The sequence below is a fragment of the Phocoena sinus genome, chromosome 16 (genome assembly GCF_008692025.1).
Source record: "Phocoena sinus isolate mPhoSin1 chromosome 16, mPhoSin1.pri, whole genome shotgun sequence".
In the NCBI taxonomy this organism is placed as follows: Eukaryota; Metazoa; Chordata; class Mammalia; order Artiodactyla; family Phocoenidae; genus Phocoena; species Phocoena sinus.
In genome coordinates, this window is record NC_045778.1 from 54,594,271 (window position 1) to 54,616,515 (window position 22,245).

The window sequence follows — 22,245 nt, forward strand, 5'->3', positions numbered from 1 at the left end:
TATTAGATGCATTTGGAAGCTGGCAAGGGCCCAGTGTGACAAGAGCAAAGGGCTTCTGTAGGGTCAAGATAAGGTTGGATGAGTGGACCAGGGCCAGGCCTCTGAGTTCTGAATACCATGTTAAGAAGCTGAGGGTTTTACTCAGGAGGTAATGTGGACCTATTCAGAGTACGGGTGGTGAGTAACCTGAGCAGGGCTGGGCATTAGGAAGTTGACCTGCCAGAAGAGTGGATTAAAGGGAAAGAAGCTAGGGCCCAGACACAAGTTGCATGAGCCCAGTCAAGGAAACATGAAGAGCATGGGCAACGGGACCAGAAATAAGGCATGAAAACTGGCAGAGGCACTGGAGGAAAGAAACAGACCTTGGCAAACAAGAACCAGGCAGAGTTAAAAGACCAGATTGCAGAACCTGGGTAACAGCACCTGGGTAGTGGTTTGAGAAGGTCAGGCTTTGGCATCAACCAAAACTGAGTTTGAATCCTGGTTCTGGCTCTGGTAGTTTGTGTGACCTTGCACAATTTTTCTTAACTCTGGGCCTAGGTTTTCTTATCCATGAAAAAGGATAATACTAAACTCAGAGGTTATTGGAAGATTAAAGAAAATAATATCTGTAAAGTGCTTTTCTGTATAGCTAATGGATACAAAGTTTCTTTGGGGGGGTGATGCAAATGTTCTAAAATTAGATTATGGTGATGGTTGCATAACTCTGTTAAATATACTAAAAAACACTGAATTGTACATTTTAAATGTGTGAAATTTATGGTAAATTATATCTCAATAAAACTGTTAAAAAATTAATCAATATATGGTAGTTACTATTATTATCTGCTTCATTTCCTGATCTGAGTACTTCCCACAGGCCTTGCCTGACTGGCGTTGCCCTCCAAATCACCTTTGAAGATTTTCTGATTATATTAGCATTGTCTTTTAAAAGTTCCTGGTTGACTTAAACAAAACAGAATGTTGGGCTTCCCTGGTGGCGCAGTGGCTGGGAATCCGCTTGCCAATGCAGGAGACACGGGTTTGAGCCCTGGTCCGGGAAGATCCCACATGCCGTAGAGCAACTAAGCACCTGCGCCACAACTACTCCGCCTGCACTCTAGAGCCCGTGAGCTACAGCTGCTGAGCTCGCGTGCCACAACTACTGAGGCCCATGTGCCTAGAGCCCGTGCTCCGCAACAAGAGAGGCCACCGCAGTGAGAAGCCCACGCACCTCAACGAAGAGTAGCCCCCACTCGCCGCAACTGGAGAAAGCTCGTGCGCAGCAACGAAGACCCAACGCAGCCAAAAATAAGTAAATTAAGTAAATAAAATTTTTTAAAAGGATAGAATGTTATTTCTTTCTCACATAGAAGAGATCTGGAGGCAGGAAGTCTAGGACTGTATTTGTGTCTTCAGACCTCGTTTGAGATTCCTTCAAATTCACTGCTCTTTCATAGTTCAATATGGCTGCTAGAGCTCTAACCATCACATCCACATTCCAGGAGACAAGATGAAAGAAAAAGAGAGGCACTTGGCCCCCTTCCTAATAGCGAGATTTTCCAAAAATACCATACACTTCCCACTTACACCTCACTGGCCAGAACTTAATCACATGGCCCCATCTAGCTGTAGGAGAAGCCGGAAAATGTGGTCTATGGCTCTGGTGCTGCTACAACTTGGTGTTGAAGGGAAGGATAGTAACTGGGAGGCAACCTGCAGCTTCTGTTAATAACTACTATTTAACGAAGGCAGAATATAGAAAATATATATGTAAATGCATAAAATATATTTGAAAAGAATATACAACAAATGTTAATATAGTTTGCCTCCAGGAAGGGAAACTGGGTGGCTGGGGACAGGAATGGGGGGAGGGCTTTCTTTCACTGTACTCTTTTTGACCTTTAGAATTTTGAACCACGTGGCTGTATTATCTATTCAAATAAATAAAACTAAAGTCTTTTTTAAAAATTCTGAATTATACTACCTGACCATGTCTCTCCTGATTTCCGATTCTGTTGACACTCAGGCATCCAGACAGACACAAAGCCTCTGCAGATCCGAGACTGTCTTCCTTTGACACCTATAGCCAATCACTCTGTAAGTTCGAGTATCTACTTTTCCATTCCCACTGCCATGGTTTGGCAAGGGCAGTACAGTCTTTTCTACAGTCCCAGAAATAAAAGCGTTAACTGCATCAGCCTATGTAGGATCATCCTAATAGTCCCTGTAGAGATGTGTTCCTGACATGGCCATTTTTTTACCCATGATCAACATACAATGAGTGTGGTGGGGGGGGACTTCCCTGGTGGCGCAGTGGATGAGACTCCACACTCCCAATGCATGGGGCCCAGGTTCGATCCCTGGTCAGGGAACTAGATCTCACATGCATGTCGCAACTAAGAGTTCACATGCCATAATTAAGGAGCCCGCCTGCCACAACTAAGGAGCCCTGGAGCAGCTAAGGATCCTGTGAGCTGCAACTAAAAAGGGCCTGCCTGCCACAACTAAGACTCAGCACAACCAGATTAAAAAACAAAAACAAAAACGTACAACAATGAGGGGTACTTCCCTGGTGGCGCAGTGGATAAGATTCCACACTCCAAATGCATGGGGCCCAGGTTCTATCCCTGGGCAGGGAACTAGATCCCACATGCATGCTGCAACTAAGAGTTCGCATGCCACAACTAAGGAGCCCTGGAGCCGCAACTAAGGAGCCCGTCTGCCACAACTAAGACCCGGCGCAACCAAATAAATAAATAAATATTTTTTAAAATACAATGAGGGTGTAGTGGTCCCTTGTCTTTTCATCTCTTCATTCTTTTTTCCTGTTCTAATGGTAGATCAGGCTGGGCCTAGTATTACTCAAAATCCATCAGAGAGGCTCTCAGGCCTTCAGTTATTCCATTGAATCTCCATAGCTTACACATTTTAAACAATTCCTTGAAACTGCTTGCACTAGGTTTCCCAGGGCTGCTGTAACAAATTACCACAAACCTGGTGACTTAAAACAACAGAAATTTATTTTCTCACAGCTTTGGAGGCCAGAAGTCTGATATAAATAAGGTGTCGGTTGGCAGGGCCAGTTCCTTCTTGGGGACTCGGCAGGAGAAGCTGCTCCATGCTCTCTCTTAGCTTCTGGTGATTGCTGGCAATCCTTGGTGTTTCTTGGCTTGTGGCAAACATCACTCCAATCTCTGCCTCTGTCCATACATGGCATCCTCCCTGTGTGTCTCTGTGTCCAAATTTCCCTCTTTTAAAAGGATACCAGCCACTGGATGAGGGCCCACCCTAATCCAGTTCGACCTCACATTACACTGATTACATCTTCAAAGGCCCTATTTCCAAATAAAGTCACATTTACAGATTCCTGGTGGACATGAATTTGGAAGGGACCCTATTCTACTCAGTACATTCCTCCAGTCTCCACCTCTGGGGCTGCATCCCTCTAAACCTTCTTTCCAATCTTGAGTCCTTTCTACTTTTATAAATGGCAAAATACTCCACACTGTTGCACCAGTGTTAGCCCAATCCTTTAATCCATTTTAACTACTGAGTTACAGACCTGACTATTCCTAGCACCCCGTTTAACCAGTGGACAATTATCTCCCCTGCCCCATAAGCAGTCTCTAAGACATTTTCAACTTCTGCCTTCCCAGTGTTTCCAGCTTTCTGTAGCTGCTACTCTACAGAGAGGTGTTTAATAACTCATTAGCACCTCTTTGCATCTCAGTGTGAATCCCCTAATCTCTTAAATTCTCTCAGTACAAATCCCTCCTCCCCAACCAGCCCAGCTCCTAGAGCCTCCCTGTCTGGGAGCTGGAAGGCAATGAAGGGAGGGGAAAAGGAGCAAGCCTGTGTCTGCTTTGCTGCTTCCAAGGCCCATCACTCGGGGATGCTGCTGGTCTCTGAAACAGTGGCAAGCCCCAATCCTGCCATACAGTTGGAAATCCTCCACATTGGGCAAGAATTTAGTCGACGCGCAGCAGATTGTCTACATCTTTTCAACCCTGGAGTGTGAATCCACAGGATTGCCCTGTCAGGCATTAGGTAACATGCCAGCAGGGTGTACAGTTTCTCCCTTCCTTCCCAGTAGTCAGCCTGGAGCCAGCCCTCTGTGCCCTGGGCAGTTCTAAAAGCAGTCACAGAAGTAATCACCCCCTTTCTGTGGCTTATTTTTTTCTAACATTTAATTTATTTTTTTCTAAAATTTTTCAGTCAACAAAATTGAAGGAATTTAACGATGAACAATCCTATTACCCAGCACCTAATTCTACCCAGATTCTACCATTAACATTTAAAAAATTAAGCTATACCTCACATAACATAAAATTCACTTTAAAGTGAATTTTAAAGTGTACACTTTTGAAGTGTGTGCTTCAGTGGTTTTAAGTGTATTCACTAGATTGTGCAAACATCACCACTAATTGCAGAACATTTTCATCACCCCAAAAGAAATCCCACGCCCATTATCAATCAGTCTTAACTCCCCTCTCTTCCCAACCCTGGCAACCACTAATCTACTTTCTATCTGTAGATAGAAAGATTTGTCTATTCCAAACATTTCATATAAATGGAATCATACAATAGGTGGCCTTTTGTGTCTAGTTTCTTTTGCTTAGCGTAACGTCTCCAAGGTTCACTCGTGCTGTAGCACATAACACTATTTAGCTCCTTTCTATGATGAATTATATTCCATTGTATGAATAGATAACATTTTATCATCCATTCATTTGCTAATGAACATTTAGGTTCTTCTAGTTTGGAGCTATTATGAATAATGCTGCTGTGAACACTCGGGTACAAATATCTGTGAGAACATGTTTTCAAATCTCTCATGTATATACCTAGGAGTGGAATTGCTGGGTTATACAGTGACATTAACATTCTACTATACATGCTTTATCATATACCTACCTGTCCTAACCATCCTTCTATCTATATATCAATCCATCTCACATTTTTGTGCACTTGAGAATAAATCGCAAACATCAGTATACTTCACCCAGCATGTCTATTAACTAGAAATCAATATTTGTGTAGTTTTTACTTTTCACGTAAAATTTACATACAGTGAATTCTAAGTGTACGATTCAATGAGTTTTTAACACATGCATACACCTGGGAAACTTGGAATCAAGATATCAAGATATAGGACTTGCCTGGTGGCGCAGTGGTTAAGAATCCACCTGCCAATGCAGGGGACACGGGTTTGAGCGCTGGTCTGGGAAGAGCCCGTGCACCACAACTACTGAAGCCTGCGCGCCTAGAACACTGCTCTGCAAGGAAGACCGATGCAGCCAAAAATAAATTAAATAAATTTTTTAAAATTAAAAAAAAACAGTATGACATCATTCTATATCAATAAACACATATCACTGTAAGAGGAAGCATCCACTCAACAAAATAAAATCAATTCCTTTTTTTTATAGTTGTGGAGAGCAGGGGCTACTCTTTGTTGCGGTGCACGGACTTCTCATTGAGGTGGTTTCTCTTGTTGCAGTGCACGGGCTCTAGGCACACGGGCTTCAGTAGCTGTGGTGCGTGGGCTCAGTAGTTGTGGCTCGTGGGCTCTAGAGCGCAGGATCAGTAGTCATTGGCAGGCGGATTCTTAATCACTGCGCCACCAGGGAAGCCCTGAAATCAATTCTTAAAAAAAAAAACAACTGTCAGAACTTTTCCCAATGTGGTTGTACCATTTTCACACACACAACGATGCATGCATTAGGCTTACAAATTTTGAATCAAAAAATAAAAACAAAAATTTTAGACTGCTGCTAATTATTTTCATCTAAAAATTTTAGCTAATTAGGTTCAGAATATTCTAGCTAATAAGTGCTGCTTTGACCACACTCTCAAATGAATGACTGTAAATGAGGGGATGCCTTAAATTTACACAAGGCTATATGTCAAATATATTTCAAATAAAGAAATAGAGAGGATGACCCATTCTAATAAAAAATGCTCAACAAACCAGAAAAAGAAGGGAACATCCCCAACCTGAGTAAGGCCATCTATGAAAACCCAGAGCCAAGGATTTCCTTGGGGGCGCCGTGGTTAAGAATCTGCCTGCCAATGCAGGGGACACAGGTTCAAGTCCTGGTCCATGAAGATCCCACATGCCGCAGAGCAACTAAGCCCATGTGCCACAACTACTGAGCCTGCACTCTAGAGCCCATGAGCCACAACTACTGAGGCTGCGTGCCACAACTACTGAAGCCTGCGCACCTAGAGACTGTGCTCTGCAACAGGAGAAGCCACCACAGTGAGAAGCCCCTGCACCACCCCGAAGAGTAGCACCCTGCTCGTGGCAACTAGAAAAAAAAAGCCAGCAAGGAAGACCCAACGCAGCCAAAATTTAATTAATTAATTAATTAAAAAAAAAAAAAAAACAGAGCCAACATCAAACTTAATGGTGAAAGACTGAATGCTTTCCCCTAAGATCAGGAATAAGACAAGAATGTCTGCCCTCACCACTTCTCTTCATCGTTGTTCTAGGGGTTTCAGCCAGGGCAATTAGGCAGGAAAAATAAAAGGCATCTAGATTAGAAAGGGAGAAGTAAAACTTCATCTCTGTCTGCAGATGATGCAATCTCATATATAGAAAATCTTAAGGAATCCACTAAAAGGAGGTGATGATTTTTATGACACCCTGTGGAAGTCTCGATCCCCAAGATTTAAAAATTCATTTGCTGGGTACTTCCCTGGTGGCCCAGTGGTTAAGACTCCACACTCCCAATGCAGGGGGCCCGGGGTGCGATCCTTGGTCAGGGAACTAGATCCCGCCTGCCGCAGCTAAAGACACAGTGCAGCCAAAAATAAATTAATTAAAAAAAATTCATTTGCTTTCTTCAAACTGCCCCTTCCTCTTTTATTCTCACATTCTTCCCTCCACACCTGACAAAAATAAGCCCAACTCTTTTTTTTAACAACTTCCCACCTCTTTCCTCCATCTCATTCTTCCCAAAAAGTTTGCTCCTGTAATTATCATCTTGGAACTGCCCACCAAAACCCTTGTTTCTACTTATCTGGATCCCCAGGCTCCAGTCTCTCTCTTTCTAAATCATGCTACTCCCCTGCTCCATATTTTAAAGTAGCTCTCTACTGCCTGGTTTCTGTGTGCATGCTTTGCAGCTAATTGTTAAAACAGCTTTATTGACATATAATTTGCATGTCATAAAATTCACTTATTTTAATGATTTTTAAAACTTAATGGTCCAACCATTACCATAATCCAGTTTTAGAATATTTCCATCACCCTGATACTATCCCTTCCCTGTAAAGGTTGGTCCACCAAAAATCTACCTACAAGTGTAATGTTTGGAAGTTAGGCCTGAGGGTTTGGGATCTTGAATAAAGATTTTAAACCTCCAGGCAACGTGACGATAAAGGATCGTTTTCTACCTCTTTCTGTTAAAAAATGAAGTCTTGGTTAATCATTAAGCTAACCATGATATCATGAAGGGTTACGGTGGCCGTATCTCCATTTCCATCCAAATAGCTGACCATTTTCTTCTCTTGCTACCCCCTCAGAAAGGATACTCCCCTACTGGGCTGAGGCATTCTTCTTAAAAGAACTTTCTAGCTCGCCGCCCCTCCCAAGACGAGCAACCTCCTCTCCAGTAATGACAGCCCTAGTCCAGGTCCCCACATACCCACACTCCTGATCAAAAAAACATTAATCAGTGGCCTTTCTTTGCCAATTCCCAATCCTCCACCCCCATCGCACCACAAGGTCTCCGTCTTCCTTTTCATCTCTTTCAGCTTCGTTTGCCTAATCTCCAGACAGATCCCTAGCCTGACGCCTTCTCCTCTCCGTCACTCGCTTCACTCGCTCTGCCATCACTTCCCAAATTGCCAGCATCCCGGACCTCAAAGGTGCAAATGCCAAAAAGAGATGAGTTGACGCGCCTAAGGGAGAGAAGTGTGTGGGTGTGTGGGTGTAAGTGTCCTTGCTTGTGTGTGGAAGAAACCAACAGAGGCCACGCCGGTGTCCATCTTCTGGAAATACCGATCACGCCCGGCCGAGAGAGCGAGGATCGGCTCCCCAAGTGCCCCCCGCAGACAGCATTCAGTGCTGTAGAGCTCAGAGGTATCAAGGCTTCACCCGGGACCCCTGCCCAGAGGGCGCCCCGCCCCTCAACAGTACGGCGCAACCCCTCCCCGGCGCGGTGGTAGGGGCCGGCTGCAACGTCACCCATTGTTTACAAATCAACCCGAGCCGGTAGGATTCCGGCTCCCGCGGCTGCTGGCGCGCGGCGGGAGTGCCTGGCGGGCTCCGGCTTCCGCGTCCGCCCCGGCTCCGGCTTCGGCCTCAGCACCGCGCCGGGCTCCGCCGCGGCCCACCGAGCCCCGGGGGCAGCCGAGCCGCCGGCGACTCCCGCAGAGCTCCGGGTGCCCGCGCGGGGGGGCCATGCCGTGCCGGAGGGAGGAGGAAGAGGAAGCCGGTGAGGAAGAGGAGGAGGAGGAGGAGGAGGAGGAGGACAGCTTCCTCCTACTGGAACAGTCGGTGACTCTGGGCGGCTCGGGCGAGGTGGACCGGCTGGTGGCCCAGATCGGCGAGACGCTGCAGCTGGACGCGGCGCAGGACCGCCCTGCCTCCCCGTGCGCGCCCCCGGGGCCGCCACTGCAGCCCCCGCGACCCCCGGCGGTGGTGCGGGCGGACAAGGCCCGAGCCCCGGCTCTGCCGTTGCGTCTGCCGCCCGCCTCGGCCGAGACTGGGGGTCCGGCGCCCCCGGGGGCCCTGCGCTGCGCCCTTGGGGACCGTGGCCGGGTGCGGGGCCGGGCTGCGCCCTACTTTGTGGCCGAGCTCGCCGCAGGCCCCAGCGCGCTGTCCCCATTGCCCCCTCAGCCCAGCCTTGATGGGCCTTCGGGAGCTGACAAACGAGGCGCCCCGCAGCCGCTGTCGGGTCCTTGCCGGCGAGGATGGCTGCGGGACGCCGCCGCCTCCCGCCGCCTGCAGCAGCGACGCGGGCTACAGCCTCAAGCCCGCACCGGCGACGACGACCCGCACCGGCTTCTGCAGCAGCTCGTGATCTCGGGGAACCTCATCAAGGAGGCCGTGCGGAGGCTTCATTCGCGACGGCTGCAGTTGCACGCAAAACTTCCCCGACGCCAGCTCGTGGGCCCTCTGTCGGCCCCAGTGCATGAGCCCCCTTTGCCCCGCAGCCCTCGTGCGGCCTGCAGCGACCCTGGCTCGTCTGGGAGGAGGGCGCAGCTCAGAACTGGCGACGGCGTTCTAGTCCCCGGCAGCTAACACCCCGAGAGTGGCCACAGCGCCAGCCTCTGCCTGGAGGGCAAGGGGTTCCCCCTGAGGGCTGCGTCTCCACTCAGACTGGTGAACTCGCGCTTTTGGAAGCGTGAAAATAACTAATGAAGACGAGGAATCGAAAAATCGCGAATGTTTTCGTGGGAACTGAGGTCGAGGGCCCCGATGTGGTTGAAAAACAAGACTTCGTTGGTCCTATTTAAGGCAGATTACAGAGCGCACCCCAAGCTCACAGTCAGCAGGACTCCTCATTGGCGTGACCAGTCCTGGTGGCGCAGCGTGCAGTTCCACGCAGCCTCTCCGGGCCCTCCAGCCTGACGACCATGTGGTCACAGCCCACGCTTCTCAGGATCGCCGAACGCCCAAAGGACGAGGATGATCCCAGTTACTTGCTTTACCTTTCCAGGGCTGGTTCCTGATCCACTTTGGGGGAGAGGAACCTGTGTAGATCCTTTCAGGGAGTACCTCAAACTGCCAGACTTGAAATTTTACGACACTTAAAAAAACCCATCTCGTGTATTTTGGGGTGCTGGTTCTTGATACAAAACACGCGGCACCGGGAAAGGACATTTTGGGGAATTGAATAGACGTAACCTTTTCTCTGCCCCCGCTTTGCAACTGCCTGAAGTTCTCTGAGTGGCGGGGGAAGGCGGTGCGCCTGTGATGCTGATGGGAGGTGGGGCCGACAGGTGCTGGGGAAAGGGGAGGGCAAGGCGCGGAGTTGAACCCTCGGTCCCCTCGAAAGTGTATTTTCACAGCCTGTCCGCCCCTTCTCGGGTTCAAGATCACTGTTTCCTGGGGGCACACGAGATTGCGGGGCTCCAGCAGGGGAGAGTCGCCAGGTTCCGCCTGTACTCGGAGTAGAGCGCGGGGTTTTGCAAGTGCTGGAGTCTCCTGAGGACACGCGCACCGCTGCCACCGCGGGTGTGAGGAGGCGGCGACGTGCTGGGCGCCGGTGCCTCCCGCGGGCGGCCGCGCCCCGGGCTTTCACGGAAACTGCCCTGAGAAGTGGCCTCGGGTCCCTTCTCTTCCCCTCGGCTCTGCTGTCCTACTCTAGCGGGTGGCGCTGGCGCTCTTGGGGGCCCCGAGCTGGGGGCTGAGGAGACACCACGTGATGGGGCACTCCAGGGACACACAGCCTAGCACAGCAGCTTATAATGGGCTCTCCGGGGCCTTCTGCAATAACAGCTGCAATTCCCTGGATAGATGGAGTTGATTTCCTCCCTTTGCCCCTCCCCCAGCCATGCCAGCTCGCCTTTGTAAGTGAAGGAAACCGAGTAGAAAATGTGACCCTCCAAATGGAGAAGCTGCAGGCTTTGCCATTGTGAACCTGGTGAAGTGCTTGTAACAACATTCACTCAGTCTGAAGGATCTAAGCCGGTATTGTTGGTGTTTTAGTTTTATAAGATTCAATGGCATGTTCATCATCCAGATGTGGCTATTGACATACCTACACTTCGCAGCGGAGTGTCTGGAATTGTGGCTATCCTGATTATAGGATGTTAACTTAACTGAAATATCTGTTTTTAATAAATGCGTTGGGTTTTTTGTTTGGTTTTATTTTATACTTGTCGTCGGTGGGAAAGATGCACAGAACACGTTTCTCGGATCTCCATGAACGTGAAAACACTTGAAATCCTTGTCAGCCTGGCTTGTGGATGGTAATTAGAGCGCTTTGTGTCTGAGCAGCTCACTAGTTAGACAGGGCCTGCATGGCTGGGTGTGTGTTGGTGCTGGCATGAAATTAAATGAAAGCGAGGTCAGGTTTTGGACCAATCCCATTCACTAAAGCCTTAGAGCCTTCTGGATTACTAGTCAGTGCTGGAGAAGCTCCTTCTGACTGTATTAACAAAGGACATCAGATCAGTCAGTCACTTCAGACTGGGAGGCTTATCACTTTTTTCTTTCTATGGCCATTAAGTGGACTTGTTCCACAAGGTGGCCCTTTAGGCTGGGGCAGCCCTTGGTTAGGGACTGCTCAGGATGCAAACCTGCAGTGGGAAAGCCAACTGGGAGGGTATGAAAGGACTCCTCTCCTCTCTTTGCCCTTGGCACGTTCACTCCCATTCTCTCCCTAAGCAGTGACGGAACAGCCCATCTCTGTCCCTCCTGTTCTCAGTTACTTTGGTCTGTTTCCTCCAGGAAGGAGCCATGCTGGCAACAGGATATCCAGGGTTCAAGTCCCCTTATTAAGTGGGGACCTTGGGCAAGTTGCTCAACCTCTGTGAGCTTCGGTTTCCTCATCTGTACAACAGATGAGACATGAGATGATGAGAAAAAGGCTCCTTGTGACTGGCACATCCTAGAGGTGAATAGTCCAGTCCCTACCCCTTCCTTCCCAGGACTGTCCCTTGGTAGCAAATGGACTGGGTCCTCGGTTTCTCATAAAACAAGGGCATGCTGTGATCCCACAAGTGCTTTCTGGATTGAGTGCTGTATGATTTAGAGACCTGATTTTCTAACTCCCTTTTGGACTCAATGCCTGTTGTTTATACCTCCCCATTCTCTCTCTTCAAATACACACACAGACCCTGATGGCCTCTGAGAAGTACCTCCAGAACACACCAAGCCAGCCATTTCCCACAACCTGCCCAGGAAGGGTTGTGGAAGACTCAGTCCAGTGCCACCCAGCAAAGGAATGGTGACTATGGAGGCTCTAACACAAACTGAGGAAGGGGGTCCTCTAACAATGCAGTGGGCTACCACCTCTGAGCTCTGAGCGAAAGGAAAGTGGTCAGGTGCCGACTTCCCCTGGCATTGGAGGAGCCCTGAAGTCCTCACTTAGATGAGGTGGGATTTCCTGGAGGGCAAAGAGTTAGGAGCAATCCAGGGCCAAGATGGCCATGATTCAATGCCACTGCCCCAAACGTGCTGGCTTCTTGTAATGATTGGTTAAGGCTAGACTCAACCATAGGGTTCACGTAATACAACCCCCTCCTTCAAAAAGGAAGACTGGAGAAAACTAATGCCTACTATGAGGTGCTTTAACTGCACTATAACCCTGTAACCGTCACAGGGTGTAAACCGTGCATCTTTAAAAATCCTGCAAGATCTTACTAGTCACCCCCAAGACATCTTTTGGAATAAGTCAGCGTTTACATTAATGATTTTAAAAAGTTATTAGACCATTTTTCCTTGGTGGTCCAGTGGCTTAGACTCTGCGCCCCCAGAAACTAGATCCCACATGCCGCAACTAAGAGTCCGCATGCCACAACTAAAGATCCTGCGTGCTGCAACTAAGACCCAGTGCAGCCAAATAAATAAATATTAAAAAAAAAAGTTATTAGACCATTTTATAGGCGGAAAAATATTCCAGGAAGGGGGCAGTGCAGAGTGACCTACAAAGTCATTTACGAAGTCAAAGGCCTAACAGAACCTAGAACCCAGGTCTCCGGTCATCCAGCTCAGGCCTCTTTCCAATAGCCTGATACCATCATACATAGTCCAATATTGTTCACTGCAGAAGTCCACACATATACTACAATGTAAACAATACCCCTGCAGTTGTCCAACGTGATGATCCTGCCATTGGAACCCTGGAAAACCATGCCCCAGAACCCTAGGCTGAGCTAGGGAAAGCCAGGTATGCGGTAACCATTTTCTTACGTTCAGCATCCTATGAAGACAGCTGACCACAGAAAATGGCCTGGGTAAGATAAAAGACCACAGCTATAAACTCAATGAAAAAAACACTAAATAAACTAAGACGGAAATTGACAAATAAGTGATTTGGAGAAAAGAATGCCACACCTCACAAAGAACTCCAGAGTCTGCCACCCCAAGATTTCATTCTAAATTAGGCATAAATGCTACAATATTTGAATTGTTTTACCCTTTTTTGCTCTTTCCTTTTCCAGCTCAGAAGCAGAAATATGGAGTGCACATCAGACACCACTTTCCTATCCAGCAAAGTCTGTGTCAAACCCTGTGATCCCTACCTTCCAATCAGGAAAGAGTTACCCTGGCAACCAAATTACTAACTCACTCAATTAGCTCCCCCCTCTTCCACTGATGCTCAGTAATCACAGAATGTCAGCCCCGGGAGAGCTCAGCCTTCAGTGGTCTAGTGCTACCCCCTCATTTAGAGATGGAAGCACAGGGAGGTTTCCACTCTGAGGTGCACTCCATTTGAACACCAGGAAGGCTGGTGCAGACAAAGCAGCAAAACTCTCCCATGCAGTGCTTCCTCCTGGTTTTCCATCCATAACCGAAGGGAAAACAAATGACCTGCCCATAACAATGTGTCCCAGGAGGTGTAATACATAAGAGCGTGGGCTCTGCAGGCAGCCCTGCATTGTTAGCTGTGTGATTTGGGACAGGATCCTTAACCTCAATAATCTCAATTAACTCACCTGCTAAATGGGGATAAATATAGCACCTACCTTGAAGAAAACGGTGAAGGTGAAATTAGATCATGTATGAGAAGCAAAATAGCCAATAAACACTCTTATAAAACAAAACATCATTCCTGGAAGCTACCGCACTAAGGCCACTACTTTAAGTCTTTTGTGGAAAATCCTGCCTTTTATTGACTTCTTCAATATGTTTCTTAAAAGGCATAAACCTGTTTGCTCTGAAGATAAGACGTTTCTTAAACATGCACCCCTGTTGTATAAAGTGCGAAGGGAAGTGTAGAGGAAGGGAATAGTCAGTCTAGAAGAGGTTTAATCAGAAAAGGGTGGAGGTCCCCTTCAAGCCAAATCTTGAAAACAGCTCAAGACTGGGACTCGTAGAGTAGGGGCAGCAGGAATATCACAAAGGGGAGGGTTGGGCTTCCCTGGTGGCGCAGTGGTTGAGAGTCCGCCTGCCGATGCAGGGGACACAGGTTCGTGCCCCAGTCCGGGAAGATCCCACATGCCGCGGAGCGGCTGGGCCCGTGAGCCATGGCCGCTAAGCCTGTGCGTCCGGAGCCTGTGTTCCACAACGGGAGAGGCCACAACAGTGAGAGGCCAGCGTACAGAAAAAAAAAGGGGAGGGTTTGTGGGGAGGGCATTCTGAAGCCACAGCTCTTAACTCCCCCATTTCTAACAGAAATCCTTCTAAATCAAATTCAGTGCTCAGCTGTAGGTCTTCATGCCTGCCCTGTCCACTCCCATCTATAATTTGTACTGAGAAAATTGTGCAATTTCTTCGCAGGAGGTGATCTTCAAGTTCATTTTGTTCTCACTCTTCATTTTATTTACTGTCATTATAGGGTTATCTCAGGGGCTCATAGGTGAATGTCTTCTTTACTCAGAGTTTAGGCACCAGGTGATAAGGGTCTCGGCGCAAAAAGACAGAAAAAGACAAGAAGGGAGACATTTCGAAAAGAAAACCCATAGTCCTCAGTACAGTACCAGGTAGCTGTTAAAATACAGGCTCTGGAGCCAGACTGCCTAGGTCGCAATCTCAGCTCTTTCCTTTAAAGCTCCTTCCTGTGACCTTGGGCAGGTTACTAACCCTCTCTCACCTCCCATTCCTTGTCTGCCAAGTCTGATAATAATAAAGTTCCTGCCTCATCAGGTTGTGATGATTCATTGAGCTAATGCTAGTAAAAATGCTTAGGCCACTGTCTGAAACATGGGTGCATTTAGTAACAACACCTGGGTATTGGCATTTAGTAAATATTTGCAGAGCAAACAAACGGGCAACTTCAACAGACTTGTGGAGGCTAAGAGAGTGCTTGGGGCACAGATGATGAATTGTGGTGCCTAGAGGAGAGGATGGGAAAGGAGGGACAGCAACTAAAAAGGGAAAACAGAACCAAAGGAAGGTTTGCTCAAGCAGGAGAGACCCGCGCTCGTCCCACTGTGGTTGGAGGACAGTGGCAAAGGGTGGAATTGAAGGGAAGATGCCATAAAGGATAAGGCTCCTAGAGGGGGCACGAAGGGATGGGGCGCTCAGTCTGGGTAGGTTTGAAGGGCAGGACTCAGGGAGACCTTAGAGGTGGTTGTCCCCTGTGACAGCACTCTTAAGTCACAAACTGTCCTACCACAGGGAGGCCAGGGACCAGTTGGCTGTTGAAACAACCTTGTATAACCCTTCACGCCTGAGATGGCTGGGTATGTTTTCGTGTGAAGGAAGCCTTCTTCTCTGTACCTTATGCTACAATAGAATGAAATCTAAATCTGATACCAAGGGGTTTATTAACTGCTCCGTTTTATCAATTAACTGACTCACAGGAGGTAAAATTCACCACCCACAATTGATAGGCTGTTCGGGGAGTTTGTTTGACTTATTGATTTGGGTGGGTTAAAAAAGAATCACAAGCTGGTTATCATCTTGTTACCTTTGCCCTGCCTTTTGCCCGTTTCTTTTTTTACTGTCTAAATTAGATTCAGTTTCCTAGGTTTTCCTGAAAATCCTCCCCAGACACCGGAGTCATAATCACCTTTCTCCAAATGCACCATAAATAGTTCTTCTCTTCAGCTGGGTTAAGCAGAGCAAGAACTCACAGTGCAGATGTTCGAAACACACGGCTTAACGGTGCTGATGAAGAGAAGCTGAATAACTTCAGGATTAAAGAAAGGCAGTGAAGGTCAGTGAGCAAGCTCTGATTCCATATACCCTGGACCTGACCACGGAGGGTATACACAGATCACATAGCTATAGCTCTGCGTTTGTGTGTGTGCACCTGTGCGTGTAGACACACATACCCAACCATCCCTTGCAGTTCACCCTTCCGCCTCCCTTGGCTTCTCTGGGTTCTACTATTGGTCTTTGTAAAGTGCTTAGCACAGAGCCTGGCACATGGTAAGTGCTACGTACATTGGCTAGTGTTTTTCCTTCCCAACTGACAGCATCTCCCAGGCTCCGTCCACCCCTCTTAATCCTAACTGCCAAGTCTTTATCTTCAGCCCTGATCTCTCTTCCAACTCCTAATCACTTAGGAGGCACCAGGCTGCGGTCCCTGTAACTTCCCACATGAAACTCCTAATCGAGCCCCTCCCCGACCACACACACTCACACAACCAGCTCCTTGCAACTTCCCTATTACTCTTGTCCTTCTGGACTCAAGACTTGCAGAATGTTACCAGGGAAATGTAGACCTTGGATCCTTCAGAAGATGGAGTTGTCTCAACTCTGCCCATGCCCATGTCCTCAGTTCTGTGCCCATCCACTCCAAGGGACTAGGGATATCCCAGCCACAATCATCCCTGGGCCAAGTACTAGGAACGGGCTATCCCAAGCCGCAACACCTTGGAAACGGCCAATGCCTCCTTTGCACAGACACTTCCCCAGGCCCAGGACTCTGCTCTCTACAGCCTTTGCAAACGGCTGATCGTTAGCTGGGGCTGAGGTTCATGAGGAAATGTGTGGGTAGGCTCAGACAGGAGGTAAGAGGTTCAGCTTAAGAGTCATGAGTTCAGATCCTGTTCGACCACCCACAATTCCTACCCCTCCCCATTGTAAAGAGTGAAGGGCCATCTTGTAAAAGGTGCCTACCAGGGCTTCCCTGGTGGCGCAGTGGTTGAGAGTCCACCTGCCGATGCAGGGGACACGGGTTCGTGCCCCGGTCCGGGAAGATCCCACATGCCGCGGAGCGGCTGGGCCCGTGAGCCACGGACGCTGAGCCTGCGCGTCCGGAGGCTGTGCTCCGCAACGGGAGAGGCCACAACAGTGAGGGGCCTGCGTACCGCAAAACAAAAACAAAAACAAAAAGGTGCCTACCAGGGTTCCTGCCCAAACAGGGCTCAGTCCCCTTTCTCCCTCTCTCCACCTCGCTTCTCAGCTCCTGAAGATCTTCAGGTCCTGTCAGTCTACAGTCACCACTCTAATTTCATTCCTGAGTGCTGTCCTGGCCATGTTGCAGACCCAGAAGACAGCTGCATTGGGTGAGACCTCACCATCTTGGCCCTATGCCCTCATCTTACAGACTTGAGGTTCTAAAAAAAGCAGCCATCTACCATTTGTTATCTGTGCCTCTCTTATGCAATTCCTATTACCTTATGTGAAGGTCTCGGCCCCAAACCTGCTTATGGGTTCTTCCAGGATGTCTGAAACCCTGCCTCATCCCAGATCCCCAGCGCCTTGCACATATGTGGCTGGCCTGCAAGAAAAGTTTGAAAATGGTGATGCTATTGTGTTGAGGCATTTATTGGGTCAAGGTTTTTGTGGGATGCTCTTAAGAACTTTAATAAATCCAACATGGGAGAAAATGGTGTCAAGAAAGTCTCATGGAGGTGGTTCAGCATGACTGGAAGCTCTGGTTGAGGAAAGCAGGAGAAACGAGAGCCACACTGCCTGGGTTCAAATCCCAGCTCCTTAACTTAAAAGGTGGTGACTTCAGGCAAATCACTTCATCTCCTGGGCCTCGGTGTTCTCATTTATAAAACGGAGAAAATAGTGCCTACCTCATGACGAATAAAGCCATGACATAATGAGATAATGACTTAAAACACCCAGAACAGTACCTGGCACGTGTGTCAAGTGCCAACCCCCGGAATGATGACAGCAGAGACAGACCATCTGGAAGGTGTGTGGAGGTGGCCTTCTGGAAGTTCAGGAAAAGGGACTTATATGATACAGAAGCAAAAGAGGTGGCAGTGACTTGTGCTCACAGTGGAAAGGAAAGGGTGGCTGAAGTGTTAGGGCACGTGGGGCACGCTGAAGAGACAGATGGGGGCCACTGAAGGAAGAAGGGCCAGTGGTGGCAGCAAGAATCAGCAGCTGTCATTTTTTAAGCCCTTAAGTGTCCCAGACACCTCAGGTCCTCGTTTTACCCTCCCAACCAACCTATGAAGTATTACTGTTTTATACACGAGAGGAGGAAAACGCACAGAGCTGTGACTTGCCTACTATGACACAGCTGCTGAAGAGCGGGGCTGAGTCAAACTGAGTCACTGAGCAGCCTTCCCCTGCAGCCCGTGTGAGAAGGTGCTGGGCAGGACAGGTGCCCCTGGGGCTGGTTAGCAGAGCTGGGCTGTACCCAGAAAGGTTTCCTTGTGGGAAAGGGCTCCAAGCCTGGGGAAGATAAGACTGAGGGCAGAACCAGGAGGGCCACTTAATTAACTGAACCCCCATCTGCTCAAAACACCCCATTTTACAACTACCAAATACACTGCTATGAAACCCTATTGTCTTTCCCTAGGCCACAGCTCAAGACTGGGTCAGTCTCAAAGGAGAAAATAGGCAGGCTCTGTCACCATTCTTCAGACACAAAAAAATCAGAAAATTCACCTCCCTCCACCCTCCTCCAGATACAGCAAATCGCTTGGCCTCTGCCCTCCAGCCTAGAAAGTTTCTGGACTATGTTCTTATTCCACAAAGGGCGTGAAAGCCCACCTAGCACGTTTTTAAAAACCTGGACTGAATTTTCTGATCTTGTGGAACATCGACCCAGAAGCACTCATCGACTGCAGCTCCACCGGTCTCCATCTCACACCTCGACCCCAAAGTCCCCTCTCCATCACGACTTCATTATGAAAGGTGTCCCCTCTGTGCTTTTCCCCCCACCTTCCACCAAAAAGCCAAAGCATGCTCCAAAACAAAAACCAAATTTATTCAGCAGACACTTTAATTAAGAAATCCTATAAATCAGGACCACCACAATTTCAGACACTCCGGTACGAAGTGTACGTCAATAGCTACATCTGGAGGATGAACAAGCCATTGAATCTTTTTAAAAAATTAGTTTAGCTCCTTTACAGTTTGGGGGTGGCACCTTACTTAAAGCACCGTCAAGTTTCATACGGGTAAAGCCTGCGGTTTCTCCTCTTGGAGAGTCCCATTTAAAAAACGGTTTCGGTCACTCACAAAGAGCTGGTGGCAGAAGGAAACTGAGGGGTGAAGACCCACAAAAGCTCAGGCCTATGGCTCCACAGAGGGCCAGAACAGAGCAGAAAAACAGCCGGGGTCTCATCCATGCAGTGAAGACATCAGAAAGGGTGGAATAAGAAAGGCCAGCCGGGAGGACAGGAAAGAGACCTAAGACATTGTTTATGCCTGTTTCTGAGAAAGCTCATGGCACGGCCAAGAGTGGCCTCACGGGAGGAGGAGGAGCCCTGGACAGAAGGAGAGAACAGAGAAAAAAAAATAACTCTCCTCGCACAGCCCTCTCCACCTGTGTGTCCTCTGGAGACTCTAGGAGGTGGCGAAGCACAGACAGGGCTCTTCTTGGAGCAAGAGAAAAAAGACACAGCGGTCAGTTAGCTCTCCCAGGAAGCCCACAACCTTCGGTCCAAGCACACCGTGACCTTGAAACACAGGTGGCAAGGTCAAGTCATTTAAAAGTCCACATCCACCTCGACCCACCTTCAAAATTCTCCACCTCCCTACCCCCGACAACTGGAGCTCACATCTCCCACCTCGACCAGTCACCGATGTGATGGGAGAAAGGGGGCGCGAGATGCCAACACACCCACCACCACGCTTTTACATTCTTCTTCCCTCCGGAATTTCTTTGCACAGCAACTGTAGCACCATTTTCACTAAGTTCCTCCACCGGAAAATAAAATGTATTCGTGTCATCAGTTTTCAAGTATTCTTACAAAGCCCTCGCGATTCTCGCCCCTTGGAGACGTATCTTTAAACAATCCAAGCACACGACACCCCCAAGGGTTAAGTCAGGTACAAGTTGATGCAAATAGCTGCCATAGTTCTCCCAGTTTTATCCCAGGTTCCTGTCCCCGAGGTGGCCGGGGAAATTCTCACGCGACACGTACGCGCCCTGGCCCGTGCATTTCTCCACGCTCAAGTTTTCGCCTACAGCCTCGCCGGGGCGGGTAACTTCTCGGCTTGAGGTCTCTCCCCACTAGCCTCCTTGCAGCCTAGGCGGTCGCTCCCAGGACGGCAACGGCGGCTTCAGCTCAAGGTTGGGGAAGGCACAGGACGCCGTTGGGTCCCCGCAGCGGCTTCTTCCTCCTCCAGGGGCCCTGGGTCAGTGCAAGGCGCCGGAGGGCTGAAGGGCGACAGGGTCCGGTCGGCTGTGGCTGCCCCCGGGTCCGGGGGGTGCCGCGGGGCCCGTGGCTGCCACCGCGGCGACGGCTCGCTGGAGCCTCCGCACGGCCTCCTTGATGAGGTTCCCCGAGAGCACCAGCTGCTGCAGGAGCCTGTGCGGGTCGTCGTCGTTGGCGCGCGCCCCGGCTGGGGGCCATCGTCGCTGTTGCAGGCGGCGGGAGGCGACAGCGCCCCGCAGCCATCCTCGCCGGCACGGCCCGGGCAGCGCGCTGGGGCTTGCGGCGAGCTCGGCCACAAAGTAGGGCGCAGCCCGGCCCCGCACCCGGCCGCGGTCCCCGAGGGCGCAGCGCAGGGCCCCCGGGGGCGCCGGACCCCCAGTCTCGGCCGAGGCGGGCGGCAGACGCAACGGCAGAGCCGGGGCTCGGGCCTTGTCCGCCCGCACCACCGCCGGGGGTCGCGGGGGCTGCAGTGGCGGCCCCGGGGGCGCGCACGGGGAGGCAGGGCGGTCCTGCGCCGCGTCCAGCTGCAGCGTTTCGCCGATCTGGGCCACCAGCCGGTCCACCTCGCCCGAGCCGCCCAGAGTCACCGACTGTTCCAGTAGGAGGAAGCTGTCCTCCTCCTCCTCCTCCTCCTCCTCTTCCTCACCGGCTTCCTCTTCCTCCTCCCTCCGGCACGGCATGGCCCCCCCGCGCGGGCACCCGGAGCTCTGCGGGAGTCGCCGGCGGCTCGGCTGCCCCCGGGGCTCGGTGGGCCGCGGCGGAGCCGGGCGCGGTGCTGAGGCCGAAGCCGGAGCCGGGGCGGACGCTGAAGCCGGAGCCCGCCAGGCACTCTCGCCGCGCGCCAGCAGTCGCGGGAGCCGGAATCCTACCGGCTCGGGTTGATTTGTAAACAATGGGTGACGTTGCCTCCGGGCCCTACCACCGCGCCGGGGCGGGGGGGACAAGCGAGGAGGTGGCGCAGCGCGGGCCGTCACGGGCAGCGCAGGGCCGCGGCCGGAGCCTTCTTGTGTCTGCGCTGGGTGTTTGCTTAGGAGGGGATCTGGGGCATGGGGAGAGCTTCGTACTTCCCCGGCCGGATTAGCAGCGCAGGACTATGGAGACTCTGAGGTGGCCACGATTGGATTCTCCCACTAACGGACACACCCACCCACACACCCAACCACTCATCCTCCGACGCTTCCTCCCTCCCCACGTGTCAGCAAGACTTGGGCGGCCCTGCTCCCCCTCCCGCGCACCCGCAGTCAGCGGGGCCCGGGAGTGGTGGGGGAGGGGCGGGCCCTGCGACCAGCTGGCTTGGGAGGGGTGGGGCTGGGGAAATTGGGAGCGGGGAGGGGACTTCGCAATGGAGGGCGGAATCGCCCTGAGGTGGAGTCTCGGTGCCTGCTCCCTCCGCCTAGTCCTCAAGCGCTACGACCCAGCGCGAGAGAAAGACGCGCCACCGCCTGGCTAAAGAAGAGCTGACTTTGTTCATTAAGAAAAAAAAAAAAAAAAAAAAGCCGCGCGGCCAGTAAAAGATTTAAATAGAAATATAGGGCGATGAAAAATACCTCTCTAATCATAGGATTCAAACATGGTTCACATATTAAAAGTTTTTCTTTTCCAGCCTTTTTCTATAAAAGTGTTATACAAACAGCCACTCGTATACAACGTTATACACTTTTCCACTAGCATTATCCCGTAAACGGTGTTCGTGTTATTGCATGCGCCTTGAGAACATGTAATGATTACGCAAGTTTCCATTAAGTGGCTGTACCATAACTTACTAAATAATTCCTTTAACGTTTGCGGTTTACCTCATTTCACCGTTGTAAATAAGTGCGTGACTAACATTTTTGTGTGTAAAACTTTTTCCGTGTTGATTCTTTCCTAAGAACATATTCCCAGGAATGGGAATTCAGGTCAAAGGATATGGATATTTTAAAGTTTCTGATAAATGTACCAAATTGCTTTCCAACAGTTGGGTAAATTTACTCTCTCATCATTCATGTGTAAGCATACATTATTCGTTGCGCCTTCACTGGTATTAATACTTGAGTATTATAGTTATTTTTCTGATTTTGTAGGTGAAATGGATCTCATTTCAGTATTTATTTCTTTGCCTTTAGTTAGGTAGAGTAGTTT

General features: G+C 49.9%; 2 protein-coding genes across 2 annotated transcripts; one reads left to right on the plus strand and one right to left on the minus strand.

Moving 5' to 3' along the window:
• The first annotated feature begins 6,391 nt into the window (after window positions 1-6,391).
• Window positions 6,392-10,796, plus strand: FRAT1 (FRAT regulator of WNT signaling pathway 1). Its single transcript, XM_032608382.1, has one exon. It carries the CDS (start codon window positions 8,393-8,395, stop codon window positions 9,233-9,235), a length of 843 nt encoding a protein of 280 aa, XP_032464273.1. The 5' UTR covers window positions 6,392-8,392; the 3' UTR covers window positions 9,236-10,796.
• Window positions 10,797-18,707: 7,911 nt separating this feature from the next.
• Window positions 18,708-21,084, minus strand: FRAT2 (FRAT regulator of WNT signaling pathway 2). Its single transcript, XM_032608383.1, has one exon. The coding sequence runs from the start codon at window positions 20,802-20,804 to the stop codon at window positions 20,106-20,108; it is 699 nt and encodes a 232-aa protein (XP_032464274.1). The 5' UTR covers window positions 20,805-21,084; the 3' UTR covers window positions 18,708-20,105.
• Between the last annotated feature and the right edge of the window lie 1,161 nt (window positions 21,085-22,245).

Bases quoted from the DNA above. Each gene is read 5' to 3' on its own strand.
- FRAT1 (XM_032608382.1), top strand. From the start codon at position 8,393: ATGCCGTGCCGGAGGGAGGAGGAAGAGGAAGCCGGTGAGGAAGAGGAG.
- FRAT2 (XM_032608383.1), bottom strand. From the start codon at position 20,804: ATGCCGTGCCGGAGGGAGGAGGAAGAGGAAGCCGGTGAGGAAGAGGAG.